This window comes from Patiria miniata, unplaced genomic scaffold, assembly GCF_015706575.1.
Source record: "Patiria miniata isolate m_02_andy unplaced genomic scaffold, ASM1570657v1 HiC_scaffold_7, whole genome shotgun sequence".
Taxonomy (NCBI): Eukaryota; Metazoa; Echinodermata; class Asteroidea; order Valvatida; family Asterinidae; genus Patiria; species Patiria miniata.
The window spans coordinates 19,305,392-19,323,561 of record NW_024037074.1 but is presented as its reverse complement, the minus strand read 5'-3'; the positions used below and the strand labels follow the sequence as shown (position 1 = coordinate 19,323,561).

At 40.0% G+C, this 18,170-nt stretch overlaps 1 protein-coding gene across 4 annotated transcripts in view; it reads right to left on the bottom strand.

Annotated features, from left to right (window-relative positions):
- Positions 1–17,775, bottom strand: part of LOC119718773 (semaphorin-5A-like) — a 126,889-nt gene extending 109,114 nt beyond the window's left edge. Inside the window, exons 1-2 of one of the 4 annotated variants that reach the window (XM_038188187.1) lie at positions 16,837–17,775; positions 13,919–14,205 (exon numbers count right to left, since the gene is read on the bottom strand). In XM_038188187.1, coding sequence (XP_038044115.1) covers positions 13,919–14,024 — 106 coding nt within the window. In that variant the 5' untranslated portion in view covers positions 14,025–14,205; positions 16,837–17,775. The remainder of the gene's footprint in view (positions 1–13,918; positions 14,206–16,836) is intronic. The other 3 variants (XM_038188186.1, XM_038188185.1, XM_038188188.1) reach the window with 3 other exon arrangements.
- Between the last annotated feature and the right edge of the window lie 395 nt (positions 17,776–18,170).

The following is an 18,170-nucleotide window of genomic DNA, read 5'->3' as shown; positions in this document are numbered from 1 at the left end:
TGAAGCCGCTTTGTCATAGACACGTGTTTAACTGTCAGTCGTTGCCAAGTAATTTGGGTTGGAAATTGTCAGCCTTCACATTCAACTGCTCTAGGATAAAAAAAAAGCTTTATTATGCCGTAGAGTGAGCATTGAGCACTGAGAATGAGGATTGAGTGACTTGTCTCTACCCTCAGGCTTCACAGGCTCTTACAAGTAAACCTCAGAGCGCCCTCTATAGCACAGGCACATATTCAATACAGGATGCACAATGCCTACAAATTCAATAGCCTGATTGACCAACCATCTGGGAAGTTGCCAGTACAATCACAAAAGCTCACTACATGAACTTGCTTTTTTTGGGGGGGGGAGGGAGGGAGAAGGGGGAATTAATAAAAATGGCTTAAGCAGTTGGCAGGTGGTTGACAGCTGAAGGTCTGTGGAATTAACACAGGATCTCACAGAATAATACACAGCAAAGATTTGCTTTAATCTTTTAACTGACTGAGATGAACATTGTGCGTTCTGTTTTGTCAGCAGACGTAATCCTTTAATATGGTGCTTTCCAGTGATATCACATGTCGTGATCTGAACTTCAATGAAGATCCCAATTTCTCATGAATCATACTTTCCCAAGAATGAAAAAGCTTGTTGCGTCTAACAATTTGAGAAGCTTTCTATGGCTTCATACAGCGGTAACATTTTCTGAAAATCCCCACACCCGAGTAAATGCTCGATTCCACTTCTGATTTGATAAAAGGATCACACTTTTACAGTTCAAGTATAAGTTTCCACATTTCGAGTTTAAGGTTTTCACATTTTCACACAGGATTTCACGTTTTTAAACTTCGTAGTCTACATTTTTTTTTTTTTAAGTTTCACATTTTCACATTTCAGGGTTTACATTTTCACCTTTCAGGTTTTCATATATTTAGATTTTCACATTTCAAGTTTCACATTTCAGGTTTCACATTTTCACATATTCACATTTCAAGTTTTCACTTTCCAAGTTCAACATATTAAGTTTTCACATAATCTGTTTCATGTTTTTCACTATTTTGGGGCTCTTGTTTTTCACCATGTCCTCAATTCACCATGTTTTTCACCATGTCCAAAATTCCACAGGCTGTAAGTTAAACATTTCACACATTCATAAACACTGCAACTTTGTGCTTTCCTTGGTGCAAAGAAAATAACACCCACGTGTTTAATAAAAAATTGCTGAAGAGATATGGGGCTTTGCACCGTGAGGCACTGATCTGCAAACAGAAGTACAAAGACCCATCTATTTGAATATCCTCGGTTTAGTGCTATACATCTCCCTTTAACCCCTGCAGCAGTTGAAAACCCCAAGCCTTCAAAACTCCAAAATAATTGACACCAAACGACACACAAAGAACACTTTTCCCTCCAAAAAAGTATGCGAAGGTCGCCTAGGATTCATCTCCAATGGATTTCAGCACAATCCTTTTTAGTTTTGTTTTCAGAGAACCAAAGTATGGGAAATATATCATAACTTGGGTACTTTTTTTGACAGCTAGTGAGTTTGCAGTTTATTTTGTATCGGGTGGCCGGTGAGGCGGCTTTGTGTTGCATTCAAAGTCGACTGAAAGAGAGGGGTTTACCACCTTACAACTGAGTTCAAACTGACGACATATCACAGCAACCGCAATATTGAATTTAATATTTTCATTTTCATGGAAGGCAATTGCCTTTTTCTTGCATCCAGAATCCACGTCACTGCTGTACTGTTCCGGAATGAGACAGCATTGACATGCAGGAAATATATGCACTTGTCATTCCAGAATGTCTAAATACGTTCAACTAATCAAGCCCTAAATTAATTAATTTTAAAATTATTAAGCATTTATTAAAACATGGCATAGGCTGCAATATGTGATGATGAATTAATGTTCAAATTACGAATACGAAGAAGCAAACTCTATTGAAGAAGTGAGGAGTTTGGATTGGTTGTCGGAGATTTCAAGCGATCAACCACATGCTAATAGAGCAACAAACATTACTGGAAATTTATGACTTACCGGAAAGAAAACATCCTGTTTTTTGATTTTAGATACAAAACACCACACAGGCACATGTATGTACATTGTACCCCCACAAATCCAACGAGAACTCTTCACACCTAACCTTGCTACATGAGGATTAACCCCGCTAATGCAGCGATATAATATTGACGCTTAGACCACACACCACAACAATAAAACCGCAAACCACTGTAAAATTTAACAATGCAATAGGACATCCGCAAAAGACCGCAATACAATGCAATGGGACTTCCGCAATACTTTCTATTCGTGTTAATATGAAACTTCACAAAGACCATGGCAGGATGATTAAATATGTGAGTCAGTTTGGCGTAGCGGTAATTTCCCAGCCTTCCATCGCTGTTGGCCCGGGTTCGAATCCCGCCTGGGCCAATATGTGGATTGGGCTTTTCAATCCCTGTGGTTTTCCCCAGAAAATCATTCTGGGGTTTTCCTCCCACCTCTAAAAATGTACTCTCTTCTCATTGCTTTCTCTCTGTTTGTTCAGGCTTGCGAGGTACAGTGCCTAGAGTGCTTTTGAGGAATCCTTCGTTTCATTACCAGAATTAATTGATTATAATTCATTGCCTCATCTCCAGTCATTCATAACATACTGTGTAAAGATGATTAGGAACAAATCTTCTCCGTAACTCTCCCCCTTCAACTTGAGAGATACATGTAGCAGATGAACTACAAATCTTCGAAAAATTTCGAAAAATCTTTCATTCATCACTTTGTAATATGCAAAAAGGGACCTTTCCACCACTGTATCTTTGTGCCAAATGTCGGGTTTACAACCTACCTGCATCTGACAGACGGAGCTTTCAATGATCAGCCTCAGACTAAAGTGAGGTCTGCAGATGTGGAAAACCATCTACTACAAGTTTGATGTGGCTTTACGGCTTTAGCGAGGGGCACATTTGGGGGCCAAGGGAAGGATGGCAATACAAATTTGCACAAAAGGGCATTTTTTTTCTTTCAGCTGAGGCCGAGTATGAGGTGCAGCCAGATTCAGAGGGGGGGGGGGGAGTAATCAAATGTTCGCTTGATTGGGAATAATAGGCTAGCTGCACCTGTTTTGAGTGGGTGTGTGCTTCAAATACCCAGTACAGAAACAGGCCTCTCTGAAGGGGCACGCTTAGCCCCCAGAATTAACCTGTTGTATATAACAAGTGGAGTTTCTGTCTGTTGGTTGACTTTCACCTGTTGGACACTTTTTGGCACATAGCCCATAATCCCAGGAATGTGGAACACTGACAGAGTTCAACAAGGTCACATGTTGAACATTTACAGTACATTTTTTGCTGAAAGGAGGGAGGAAGGGAGGGGCTCAGAGGGTTGAAGCCCCCCCCCCCCCCCTCTTTGTTTTGCCTTACAAGCCCTGCCTCCCAAGTGTCTGGGGAAAAGGTGCTTCCAGAATACTGGCTTAATTAAGCTGAATGTCTGTTTAAAAAGTCGGCCCCTTTTCTATTGGATTTCTAGATCCAATGCTATTCACAGAATCCGTCACGGAGGGGGAGGGGCCATACACGCCCCCTACTCTTCAAACTGGTAAACCACGATCTGTTTTTGAAACTAGGATGACCTCCAGTAACCTCTGTATATAAGTCCCTTCCCCTGAGATGAATACTGAACCTTATGCTACAGGGACTTTATTTATAGAAAGAAAACAACAAACAGCCAAGAACCATAAACAAACACATTTAGAGGTTGGGGAGACCCATGGGATGTTATTATTGACAGAATAAGGTGAGTCATACAACGCTGTTAATGATCAGGGCTAGCCAGAAAACCTCAAGTCAGGCGCTAATGATATTTGATTACAAAGATCTTGTGTGCATACCCTAACCACAGCGGTGTGTCTTGCAAGAGTCAAGAGTGATATCCCCTGACCACAAATACATTTTGAACAAGGGGAACCTCTTTACTTTTTTAGGTGCGTGTGGCGGTGGGGTGGAGGCGGGGAGGGTTATTTATGTGATACAGAACTTGTGTTTTGTTTATATCAATAATCACAGCCATTAACGGGCTAGGCACAGTCAAAATGAATATTTAGAGTTCACCTAACAGTCACTCTTGGAAAACAACCAGAACAGCTGGTTCTTTACTTAATCAACTTGGGCTTTAATTTGAATCAAAAGTGAATGATAAAAGGTTTTGAACTATTAAGACTTGGGACTGCAAAAATCTTCTAAGTAAAAAAAAACCAATGTGTAACTGGGAATATTATCATACCCCATTCAAACTGTTGACAGTTGCAGTGGGCCAAGATTTTTATACATAACAAGTCAAGATACATACTCTATTAGTATTAAGGCCTTTTCACAGTAGACAAATCTCTGGGTTGACGCAGGGTTGAAAACATGCGGCGTTTCACACTTCAAATTTTCAAACCTGCGCCAACACTGCGTCAACCCTGAGATTCATTTCACCCCGGATAGAACTCGACCCTGCTCCAGACCAGGGTTGAGATTTTCAACCCGGGTTGGAAGTCTCGCTAGGGTTCATTCTATTAGTAGCCGAGTGAAACAAGCTCGGTTTGCACAAAACTAGTGTGAAACGATGCGGGGTGGAACGCGGGGTTGAAAAATCAAAAACTCAATCCGGGCGGCACTGGATTTGCCCAGGGTTGAGTTCAACCGAGTTAATTAGAGTATGCTACCATTCTCTGTTTGCTGCATAGTTACATTTGTAAGCCTTATGATTTACACTGCACATGTTGGCCCTACAAATGCAACCATGCAACAGAAAAAAATTGACTATGCAGGCACTCATGAAGCGGCGGCTGTACTTTGATGTGTCATAATGGCGCCACAACAAAGAATTTGTTTTCTTTCGATATTTCCATTTGCAATGGTCTAACGAACTCACTTCCAGCCTAATTGCTGGAAGACTGCAAAGTTGCAATCTAATTACATGCAGCAATCATTTTATAAGCAAATGCTATACACTTGTGTCACCAATGGTGGAACAAACTTTGGATTTTTCTTTAATAGACTCTAAAATTTAAGACACAAGAAACATAAAAGACGAGGATTACAATATGTGCATGACGAACAAATTGCGAACTTTTTTCACCTGCTTCTTTTTTAAAAACTCTTTTCTTGATTACTCAACCTATCAATCTGCCAAAAAAATCTCTCCAGGCTGCCATTTCAACCGACGAACCTATAACAAAACAAGCGGGCCTGAAATATAGATCTCGGAGTTCACCGTGACAAAGTGACAATAGATCAAAGGGTGCCGTCTTACTGCCATCTAGACGGGTGACGTGAGTGGTGAAGGGTGACAGATCAAAGCTTGGGATGCCATGTACCGACAGCCAAGACACAAAAGAGGTATACAGTATCTTTCCCGAGCGCTAATACAGCATCAGGACAATTACTAATCATGCACCGTGCCGTGCTTTTCAAAACGGACAACAAGAGTACCACGGTGGCTTCCAACTGAAATTCCATCCTTGGAAAAAAAGAAGAAAAAAAACCCACTGATTTATGGAAAAAAATCACTGCATTTGTGTAAAACAGCAACTTCTATAGATCTCAATCAACTCCAAATTTTTAAGGTTATTTCGTCAGCATCCTTGAATTGGGTTCCTAATCCATCAACCACAAATCCAGAAATGAGTGGTGGAATCCACAGCCAAAGTTTAATTTTCAATTCTTTTTCTTGATTTTAAAGTTGAAAAATAAATAGATTTTCGGACCATTCACCTCCAGATGGGAACATTCAAGCGTAAAACTTGCACTAAAACACCAGAGTGTGACTTTATTAACATACCTTTATGTCAGTGTAACACAGTAACACCCACCAACTATTTCCGAATTCTCTTCACTTTGTATCAATTCTGTTTCAAACCATTTCTGACGAGGTAAACAACAAATGTTTCTGACACTCGCGTTAGTGGCGTGAGGCAGGATTTTTGTCAACAACATTCCACAGTTTTGATGTCCCCAAACAACCGTAATAATAAAATAAAAATGTATTCAGTAACCAGATTACTAGAGTGGGCGGGTAGTCGTGACAAAATTTTTCTCACATTCATGAATAAGGAAGTTTCTTATCATCAATTTCTCAAGCGGAAAGCGACAGAAAGACCGTGGGTTGCTTTTCGTCTGTACTAAAAATATAATTTCTTTCAATTTCTAGAACCTAGTAGGCCTGTTTTGTGTGTGGACAATTCATAATGGCATTCCATACACCTGAGGTATTTTCGTTTCCTGTTTTTGTTAAAAAAAAAAAACTGGCAACAAAACTGGTGTAGTACACAATCTGAACAGTTAGCACAGTTTGTCAATAAACAGTCGAAAAACAATGACTTTTGGTGCAACAACTAACAAGCCTAGGAAATCCAACATGATCCACTTAATTGCTACCTGTCCGTTGCAACCAATGACCACTATTTCATCCTGGACTTTCGGTAAAGCCTAAGAGGTCAGAGTTATTTTTAAAAGAAGAACGTAAAGCAATTTTGTCACCACTAAACCAAGGAAAGAATCAGTTTGGTAAGGTTTTTTTTTTGGCGGAAGTGAAACTGACCAAAAGCTTGTTCCACCTGGATGAAGCGATGCGTGTTCGACGCCGGTCAAAGTCTCAAACGGCGCCGCTACAATGGCGGTCAGCCAAAAGGACAGAATTGAACTGACATGTGAAATCGCCCACAACAATGGTCAACACAGTAGGATGGGCGCTAGCCTTTGTTGGATTATTTGGTCTGCTGGTAACACGACCCCCTAAAGATTTTGTCAGATCATTTATAATCTCAACTCTGCTGAGATGGTGAACTCAATCACTTTTTTGCAGAGCAAATTTGTTATTGCGACTGGGAGTCCTGTAGTCAACGCACTTTGTTGCGAGTGGCGCGGGGTTAACTGGGCTATTCAGGAAAGTGTTAAAGCCTCCTCAAAAAGTGCAATTGAATGGAAGATATTTGAGTTATTCGCGTTCGAGTACACAAAGGAAGTCATGTTGACTTTTAGGTTGTGACAACTCCAAGGGTATGTATCACACGGACGACGTCAGTCAGTGCGCCCTTATCACATCAGACCTACGATAAGCACTGTTTCTGATAGAAAAACACTACAAGTCCAAGCGAGTTCAAATCAGTTTAAATCTCCAGTGGTCCACTTTTTATGAAAGTTTTGGCCCCAGAGGTTTTTTTTCTTAATAAGGTGCGGAAAAAGTGAGGAAAACGAGAACGCCTTGAAGCCCTGAGATTAAAAAGGAAAGAAAAGTTTTCCAAAAAGCTCTGGGGTGGGCTCAGAAGAAAAACAAGTAAAATCTGTAGGCCCTAATACTTAAGGCTTATGTAATCCGACACCGGATTTAACTCCCATGTATTTTCCTCTTCATAGTGGAAAGATCGCGTTGCCCTGGGAAGGACTCTTGACACCCACTATATTTTGCCAACATTTTGGCGTTGGGCCATCAAATCCAGTTAATTAAACACATCCTGGTGAACAAGAATTTTACAGTCAGTGAGTTTGGCATGGTGACTACTGTACAAAACAGGTCCTCCATATTTTTTTAAGGAGGGGGGGAATGTAGTTCTGTGGTTTGTAAAAATTGATTTAATTTGACGGAGAACATGTACATGTAGCAGAGACAAGTGACTGCAAAAACACTCTGGAAACAATCTAGACCAGTCAAAAACAAGTTGATATATAAAATGAAACAAATGATGAATGTTGACCAGGGGAACACCAAAGTCGTACCAGCCCATGGATGTTGGAACACGACCAACAACAGAATTAGGACGAATGAAACTTTTCCAACTAGTTCATGGTGGGAACCGGGCACCGTACATGTTCACATGTTCCCACCGATGTTCGCGAGCAGATCGCAGTAAACAAAATGTTCCTATTTCAGGGAATTTTTGTAGCATTACTACCCACCAGACTAACAAAAAAAGTTATTTATGATGCAAATCGTAAAATGTACCAAAACCTTTTTTTGTGCAATCCTGACCCGTAAAAGTTGGCTGAGGCAACACCCGAAACTAGAAAGTGGTTTTGTGGTATTCCGTGAATAATTCCCAGAAAGTTTCTCTCCTGATACTGGATTGCACTGGAGCAAGATGAATCACTCTCTGTGGGGGGTTTTACAAAACAATCAAGAGCTTTTTTGGGTTCACGTTTTGAGACTTTATTTCCAAAATGTGATATATCCATTTTGGAAATATTTTTTGTAATTAAAATTTCAAGGTTATGAAAATGTATAAAACATACACAGTAGCATATCTTTTTCTAAATTACATTTTTCGCTTCATTGTTTTCTTAAATTGTGTTTACTTACATAACAGCTGTTGAATTTGACTTTAGGCTACCAGGAGAGGACGCAAAGTATAAGAACATTTAAGATATTCTTGCCAATAATTTCATCCCCCATGGTTGTTCCCTCTCCCACTCAACATTCCCAAAGGAAATTTAAGTAAAAAGGAACTATTTTTTTCTCTCTTCGCTGAATTTCTCAAGCCAGTGGCTCAATTCATCCAGTGATTTATCTCTTTCAAGGTTAAAGTCGCAGCTTGGCTATGTGTAACCGCAATGTCAATGACACCGTGGTTCATGTAAGCATTTAGTGCTGCTACTGTATACACGCACATTACATGTGTACTGCTTTATGCAATAAAATTAATCTGGATTTTGGTTCTGGCATTTACACAAAATATTTAAATTTCCTATTTTAAAATAGGGTATTTGTTAAATTTCATTTTACTTGAACAAAAGCAGGCTGTTGTCTAAAGCAGCATTCAAGCTTTAGATCTCAAACACACCACAGCAGTGCTCCACAAACTGAACTATCAAGCAATGTGCTTTAAAAAAAATCAATTTCTATGCCAAGTAGTCCTTTCAGTCAAAATCAGACAAGTGACTGTTTTCAACAGTTAACAATTCCCAATTTCCAGCCTATATAAAGCAGGATTGACTGGCTGGGACTGTTCCAAGTAACTTGATACAGCTTATGCTTTGACTGGGGGTGACTGATAAAACAGCTGTGACCACAACTTGCTTGCTTTGTCTGTTGACCCAGTTTTTGACTAGTTACAGTGCTTGCTTGACATATGATCTGACTGCTGGTGACTAACCTGTGTTAAAAGTATAGCAGGGGAAGTGGAAGTGAATTTTGACTGTCTGTGACTGTTTAAATAGCTAGAGGATGAAGGAGAAGAACTTCAGCAAAGTGCTGTACCAAAACAACAAACTAGAGCAGTACTGGTACCACTCAAATTCTCTTTCACAATATTCAAGTCAAAACTCTGACCCAAACAGGCTTTCGTTTCACATGCAGCTCCCCTAGAGTTTAAAAAGGTGCAATGAACCTCTTCCTTGTTGAGCATCTACATGTTTATCCAAAAAAAATATCCAACAAGTTTCTATTTGACCCCAAAATTGAGTAAATATTTCACAATTCACAAAGGGGAAATTGCAGGCGGCTAGGCAGGAATTTGACTTTTGAGTTTTTTTCTATCGATCAGACAAAAAAAGACTTGGCCCATGTACTATGAAACGGGTGTTATGACAGAGCTACCCTTCTAAAGGCAATATCCCCAGGCATTTCTGACCTATAAAAAAAGATTCGGCGAGCGAGAGATCAAAAGGTGAGATAGGATAAGACCGAAAAATGACCGAGTGCAGATACCTGATTGATCTTTTTAAGAAGATGTAGAAATTGAGGGCAACCAGAGAATGGAATAGAAAGAAATTTGCAATTTACATTTCCGAAGTGTCAGGAGAATTAGGTGACCCTTTGGTGATCCAATGGGAACAGCGGGCCATTCCTAAAGAATTTAGGGTAAAAAGTGGATGAACATATTGGTTGGATTGCCAGGGAGGGTTATCTGCTACACGTGTATCACAGGTCCCAAACTTGTGAGTTGTTGAAAACGTCCGGTGAACTCTGTTTGCACTGGTGTACAGCAGCTCAATAAAATAAGGCCAATTTATTTTCTGAGGGGGGGGGGGGGGGGGTTTGAAAGTATTCAGTTCTTTTTGGAAGAAACGGTCTGATTCTATTTTTCTGTTGAAGAACTTCTTACACAAGTTACACACATTATGATGGACACCTTTGTTTTAATGCACCCGGTGTACACACAAACATACAAATATGCTATTTGGTGTTCTCCACAGGGTAAAAAGTGCCCTGAAAACTGCCCTCTACAGTGTGAGAGCAGAGCTGATAGCATTCCTACAATGCACATGCCATTAATTAAAAGTTTTTGTCCCCGTACAACATGCAGTTAAAAAGTTCACAACTTTAACAATTTACTCTTTTTTCAAGCCAATAGAAATTACTTGGAGAGAAATTAAGTCTGAGAAGGGTAGTCTGACGTTTTTAGTGGCAAAGTAAGTTGTTAAGTCTCCCACGACAAAACGACCTTTGTCTCTTAAAGGAAGTGCTTAGCTGGCACAGACTACTCCCTCAGGTTACCCCCATACGTGTCTAACAGGTATTCTAGTCCACAATATGGCTTTCAACAGTTGCTTTGGTTTAAACTATCAAGAAAATTGCCTGCAGATTAAGCGGAGGGATTGGGCGCAGGAAGCTCTCCGGGGTGTCAAGGGTATTGGGCCCCAAAATGGAACCAGAAACGCGGCTGAGATTAGACATCTGCTTGCGTTTGGGTGTGGCCAACGGGAGCGGTCTGTCAGCGTACAACATCTGGTGGGACCAGTGTACTGTGTTGTTCACATATGTACATGTATTTTTGAGCATATTGTTGCATTTAACAGGTTTGGCAACAAACAAGATACTTGTACTCAGAGTGGCATGGCACCGTGGACCTTTGTTTTTGAAATCTGATGCAATATGCAATGATAGACAACAGAAACAGCATGCCATCTAGGTCAAAATCAAGTTGGCAACCTACCTACGGAAATTAGGCACTTTCTACCGTTATCAACCATGCTTACCAATCAATTACATCGGGCAACTAATCTTTTACAGGTATATTTTGTACATAATAAAATACGCTTACAACTGATAGATCTCAAGTGAAGGTTGTCCCAAAATAACATGACAAATGGTGTCCCTATTGGAAACACCCTTACACCCCTCTGGCTAAAACCCTTGCCTCTCATGAGAGTATGTGCCCCCCTCGCCCCCCAAAAAGACCTCCGCTCCCCAAATAACTATCACACTCCTTGTAACAGGTGGTTGCCAAAGCTTCACAAACTTATGGAGCATTACTACCCCAACCAAGCCCATTGCAGTCCCCTTCCTTTGTCCACCCTCCACTCCCAACTTCTCAATCCATTAAACATTTCTGGGAAATTTAAAAAAAAAATTGAAGACATCATTTTCGGCATATTCAATCAAATATGCAGCCATATTCAATAAAACATCATCAATTTCTAAACGTTTAATTTAGAGCTAATTAAGACTCATGTGAACTGACAACATTTTCCTCTACATACATGTACCAACACCCTGAGAACAATATCGTGAAGTTATTCAATAAAATTATCTGTAATTCCCACAGATAAAATAGCTTTTACAAGTATTTGTTGCATCAGATTTACAATTTGAGACAAATTTACAGGGCTCAGATTAATCCAAATACCACATTTGGTCGACATTACCGAGGTGTCGCCATGCTCGCGCCCAGGCCCTGTGCACTCAACACCCCTTCAGGAACGGAGGGTTCAGGCTTGCCAAGTATCGCAAATTTTAGAAAGTGGGTCACAGGTTAAAATCGTGCTCCAGTCAGTTTGTGTTCAACCGCAGTGAAATATTGATCAAAAGGGAATTCAGTCAGTTTCCTACGTTTTGTATTAATTAACTAATTGTGGTTGGTGGATTAATTTAAATATGTATAGAGGAATTAAGCATGTCACTGATAATACACGTACATGTATGTAACTTTGATCAAGTTGAATATTACAGGGTTTGTTAAGAGGCCAAAGTGGCAGAGTGTGGCCTAGTGGTTAGGATTTGTGACTCCTGATCAGAGGTTTAATCCAGCTGCTGGTCATATGTTGTGTCCTTGGGCAAGCCACTTCACCCCCTCTTGCCTCTCTCCACCCAGGATTATAAATGGGTACCAGCATTAGCTGGGGATTAACCTGCAATGGACTAGCATCCCATCCAGGGGGAGTAGAAATATTCTCAGTTGTTTCATGCTACTGAAACCGGAGATAAACGCCGGCCTGATGGGTCGCATTGGCTCGCGACAGACTTTACTTTTACTTTACTAGAGCCGGCCAATAGTTATTTTTAATCACCGCATTTGGTGCAAACTCCCCCGACCCTTGTTTGTTTCTTGAACATCTCATCCTAGACTGGGCTGACCACAAAGATTATCCCCCAGCCCACAGCAATTTCTTTTCACTTAGGAGTGTCTTCCTTTGTCCGGTTTTCTGGATCTGTTACAGGAGGCCGGTCTAATGACCACCATCTGTCAGCGATTATAGCTCCTGTCGTGCAATTACAAGATGGCTGACTTTTCCCCCGGCTCCCAACACCAGGCAACCAACAACGCCCGCGAGCGATATTTTTTTCCATACCACGCATTCGCTATGGGTGTATATTGAAGCACTTTGATTGGTTCTCTGACTTTATTTTCACTTGAACAGGGGTGCAACTGGGATTTTTGAAAAAACGAGGAAATTCCAAACCACGCAAAATATTTTACAGTGTTTTTCAATTTGTTATGGCATTCATTAGAAGTAAAAAATGAGGAAATCAGCAGATCTGAGGAACAGTTGCATGCCTTCTTGAAAAAAATTAATCCTCCAAACCACAAAATTGGCAAAAGAAAAATGTGCCAAATGAATAACAAACATTTTTACGAAAAAAAATGAAGAAAAGATGAAGAAAAAAAAAACATCCTGCAGCAGTGACTCAATTAAGATGGTTGTTTTAAACATTATATTATTGCTATGTACAATCGTATAGCGCCCTCCAGCATAATTCTCTATAGTAGCAAATGTGTGGTATGGAAAAATAATCCCTTGGAGGTGTGGTCCTTTTTCAAAGTCTGGCCTTCCCCCCCCCCCCCCACTTTTATTTCAAGTCCTCGCTCCAGTTTACATGTATGACTGAGCACATTCAAGCCATAAATAAAGTATTTTATGATGTTAAAATGATTGATTAATCAACACATTTTTGAGTGGGTTGGATATGCAGTGTCCCGTGGTAAAAGCTTTTACCCTGGGCACGATTGACAACAAAGCTTGTGGAAGCATTTTCTAATTGCAACCCCCAAATCCCCCTCTAGATCCGCTACTGTGTGTTACGTTTTTCATTGCAAGCACACTATAGACCAGCAGTGGGTGACCACCTGGTACATCGCACAGCATCCGTGATATCAATATGACGATATCACAGACCAACACCCTGCTGGGTTAGCCAAATCTACCCTACTTTCTTGTTTTTGTTCGCGTCCCCTGTGTCAGGGAAGCTCAAAAAGATCTAGCGTTTTTGCCGCTTGACGAAAAGTGCACACAGCCTGCAGCCGTGGCGCTTGTGTGAAACTTAGTACGGCAGTATTTGCTCAGACATTTCTGTATACTGAATGACACACTTTCCATAGCACAGAAGGAAGATAGAGGATGAGGTATCGAAAACTGGCTTCCAAAAACTGCAGGATGATTGCGTTCACACAAAAGTTGGGACATACGAAACACCTAAAAACACTCTGCCGTCAAAACTTTTTTGTAATTTGAGCTTACTTAAAAACAAGACAATTTCTTTATCTGTTCTGGTACCCGCTATGATTTTGTATGCATATGGCGAAATGTTTATCCTGAAAGAAAAACTCATCAAATCTTGACTTACACAGGTGAAATACCAAACGTGCTTATTCATCAAAGCAGCTGCTATATCAGTCTTGGCAATGACTTCAAGACGGAGACCTTCTGAACGTGAAAAAAAAAAGCAGAGAGACACCTTACCTTGATGTTTGATGATGCGTGTGACAGGTTGGAAGCAGCTGTCATGGTCCATTGCGCTCACCACGGCGACGACAAAAAGTCCCAGAAATGCAAGTTTGGCTGCCATGTTGTGTCCAATTACGCTGAATGCGATTCGTCCGGGTGTGACTCTTGACGCAAAAGTGTTGTGTAAGTTCCGGCGTTCCTTCACAGATTTTGTCCAATTCTCTTCAGAAAATTGTTGGTTTATTTTTTTTCCTTTGACGATTTCCTTCAAATGTTGCACAGCATCTCCTAGCTTTTGTTATCTGAGGATAAAATAAAGAGTTCCGTATTAATAAATCTGAGAAAAAAACAGTACAACCTTCAAAAGATCTCTAACTTTTTATCATTTAGGATGTTTCAAACTGATCCTTTAAAAAGGTGTCTAACTTTTTTCTCCATCTGAAACAGGTGAAGTAAAGTAAAACATGTACACAAGAAAATTCTGCAATAAATTTGAACATTAATATGGCAGTTGATTTTGTCAAATAAGACTTCACATTGAACACTTGTTAATGTGAATCCGTTTGGCACTAGCTAGACTGATTAAATATCTAGAGTCGATCGAGTAGTCGCGGCCCAGCGGGAATTTTTGAGTCATTCCTTTTTTCCATCCAAACGCTCCCCGACTAATGAAAATGACAAATAGTAGATTGCTGTCACCCCTTAACCTCTCCCCAATCAGCACTCCTCAAAAAAAAAATCACTCTGCAGTCGCAGAAAAAAAAAAGTATCCTGGACCAATGGATTCTCTGGGAGAAAAGTGTGCTTGCATTACGGTTTGCTGATGGAGTGGTTTTGGGGCGAGGGATAGGGGGCTGTACTAAAGCACGAACTGATGATGGATAAAGATAAAAAAGTCTCCTTTTTGGGGGGGGGAATTCTTATGGTTTTAGGTAATGACATCTGAGTACAGTATTTTACCCAATTTCTATACAGTAATCTATTCAATTGAGAGAGGACACACTGTGCTACTTTAGTTAAGTGCACAGTGGCAGACTTGGCAAGATTCAGGATCCAAGGCCCCTCAATGTATAGTGTTTATAAAACATTTCAATTTAAGAAAATTACAACTAAAAATTCTTCTAAGTTCCACTTTCATTGCAGCAACATGCGCCCACAATGTTGTTTTACTCTCTTTTAAGAGATGCAGTGTTAAAGAGATTATTAGCTGTTTTTTTTACAAATATAGGGGGTGATTAAAAAAAATATAGGGGCCTATAAATATATTTTTAAATGGCAACTTCAGGCATGCAACTGGGAATTTAGAAAAAACAAGGCAACTCCAAACCACACAAGACTTTGTACAGTCTTTTTCAATTTGTAATGGCATTCATGAGAAGTAAAATAGGAGGAAATCAGCAGATCCGAGGAAACGTTGCATGCCAGTCAATGCTGTCACTAGCCTACATTGAACTTGAAAAGTTGTAAAAGCCCACATCTGTTTTAAGTAGTGTTTGTACATGGGCCTATCTTTACTTTATTTCATCTCGAGGCACAGAAAAAGCAATTTACTTCGACATTATAATGATTCATAATACCTTTTAGAATAATAAAGATAAGAACAATTGACCAACAGAAAAAAAGAGCCACATCAGTCTTTGTAATGTTCCATAATGCTTGACTGAACAGCACCCAAGTCACAGACTGTGAACACTGTACATTGAAATTCACTTTAAGCTTGATACAATGTCTCTTTCCGCACTACAAAACCACAAGATCACAGCTTCCTTTTCAATGAATAGCGTGATGGATGCGTGAAGGCGTACAGATAGGAAAAAAAGTTACATCCACAAAAGATGCAACCACAATGTACTAGTGAAATCACTGTGCCTCAGTGTGTTCTGACTAGTGCTCCAGTGCCCCCAAATGATGTGATTTACCAACCATGCGACGAGAGGAGGGGTAGACTGACTAATGATGGATATCTTAAACCTTTATGTTACTTTACTCAAAACAACCAAAATGTGTTCATTAGCACTACTAACACTGAACATTGAAATTCACTTTCAGCTCGATACAATGTCTCTTTCCGCACTGCAAAACCACAAGATCACAGCTTCCTCTTCTATGAATGGCGTGATGCATGCATGAAGGTGTACAGATACGAAAAAAAGTTACATCCACAAAAGATGCGACCACAATGTACTAGTGAAATCACTGTGCCTCAGTGTGTTCTGACTAGTGCTCCAGTGCCCCAAATGATGTGATTTACCAACCATGCGACGAGAGGTGGGGTAGACAGACTAATGATGGATATCTTAAACTTTATGTAACTTTACTCGGAACAACCAAAACGTGTTCATTAGCACTACTATCAGGGACACCCAGTTTAAACCAACCTCTTTAAGAATTACAAAATGCACACATACTGTTTATTTAAGAGTAACCTTTATTTTACAGGGAAAATGGTTTTTCAATTTTTTTCAAGTCAATACATCGAGTGAAAAACATTTATAAACACACTTTTGGGCTGATGAAAGATACAAAGGAAAGGCTTGATCCCAACAAGTTCCAAAAGACAGCTTTATATCGACCACACAAAATTTAAAGGTTAATCCCATATAAATGTATGTGGCCTTGATAACATGATAACAATTATGAAATCATATCAGAGCTTATGACTTGCAAATGTGAGAATGTAATGACAACAGTTTTCTATGTAAATATGTAAAAACAGTATAGGAAAAACTAATTTTTTTGTTCAAATCATTGATAACTTTGATATTACTTTTTACATGCTAGGGCTGCACTGTTCTAATTGTACTTTATCACACATTTTCAAAAATGACATTCAACTTTTTTCCTGGAAGATACTTTTATAAATAGTTTTAACCATCATGACCATGAAATCACTCCTAACATTTCAATTTTTTTTCAAATTTGCAATAACTCACCTGAAACTTTTGGACACTTTATCTCCAATAGACTGTTATAATTCCACAAGGTAAGACTAAATTCTTCTTGATGTAAGTCTGGCAGATGTTCTCCAGACTGTCCACTTGGTTGTCTCTTTTCCAATATGGAAGAACTGGAATTATACATCCACTGATGAACTCGGGACAAATCTGATGTCGACGAGACCTCTTCATACAATTACAATCCTCACAGTCGACTCGCACTTGTGCAAGTCACAAGAGAGAGTTTATAACACAGCTGTCACAAAAAAGCAGAAAGACAGAGCTAATTCCCTTGCAGAAAGAAAAAGTGAATCATCAAACAGATGAAGATCATGTGTTAGGATTCAGTGCATCAGATTCCAAGATCCAAGCTGACTCAACAGAGCGCTCTAGAGAGAACGCGCCACATCATAGACCCTGCTAACTGGCTGGCCAAAGTTTGGGTGACAGCTTTTTCAGCAGTGTTATGTGGGCAGGATTCTATGGGCATGGCTTCATTGGCTTGCCTGATGTGGTTACGGCCGAACGGTCGTCTGGCATGTACACTGATAGATTGAGCTGGCTTTACCCGGCTGTTGGACAGCCTACAAGCGATGTAGGATATTACACTGTCCACGCATGACTGAACGTAAGGGGGCTTAGCTGAAGTCACTGCAAGGTGCGGACTGTTCTAAAGTCATTCAGGGGGTTGGTGGAGAGAGCTGCAATATTTTCGGAGGGGAAGTGTTAAACTTGGAAAGTTTTTTTTTTTTTTTTTCACAGTTGAGGCCAGTGAAGCATTGATTTAGGAAATGTTTTCCACCTCCATGCTTGAAAGGATGTCAGATTGTTATCATGTGATGGGTGAAATTAATGGATTGTTTTACTCTGCGAAGCATCAAATGTCTTTTTCCCCCCTCCAATGGGCCACTTGTGGTGTGTTTTGTATTAAAGAAGCATTGTGTGACTTTGTGTCACCTTTAACTTTGGGGGACCTTTTTATATGGATGAGCTCTAGAAATCTGGGGTGCGTTTTGGCGGTCATAACCAAGAATTGGTTCGATGGTTTCTCTTTGGTTAATTGTTTTGGGAATTTGAGTACTACATGATCATGCATAATTCTAATCCAATTAAAATTGCCGAAGAAATTCACAGACAAGGAACCACCGAACCAATTCTTGGTTATGACCGCCAAAGCGCACCCCTGTTCTCATTATTTTATGTTTCAGAGTGGGTTCAAATTCAATGGAGAGTAAATTCATTCCTTTCCCTTCATTTCCTTTTAACTTTAAAAACTGTTTTTATAGAAATCAACATGGCAATATTATACAGCAAAGACTAGATCATTAGGG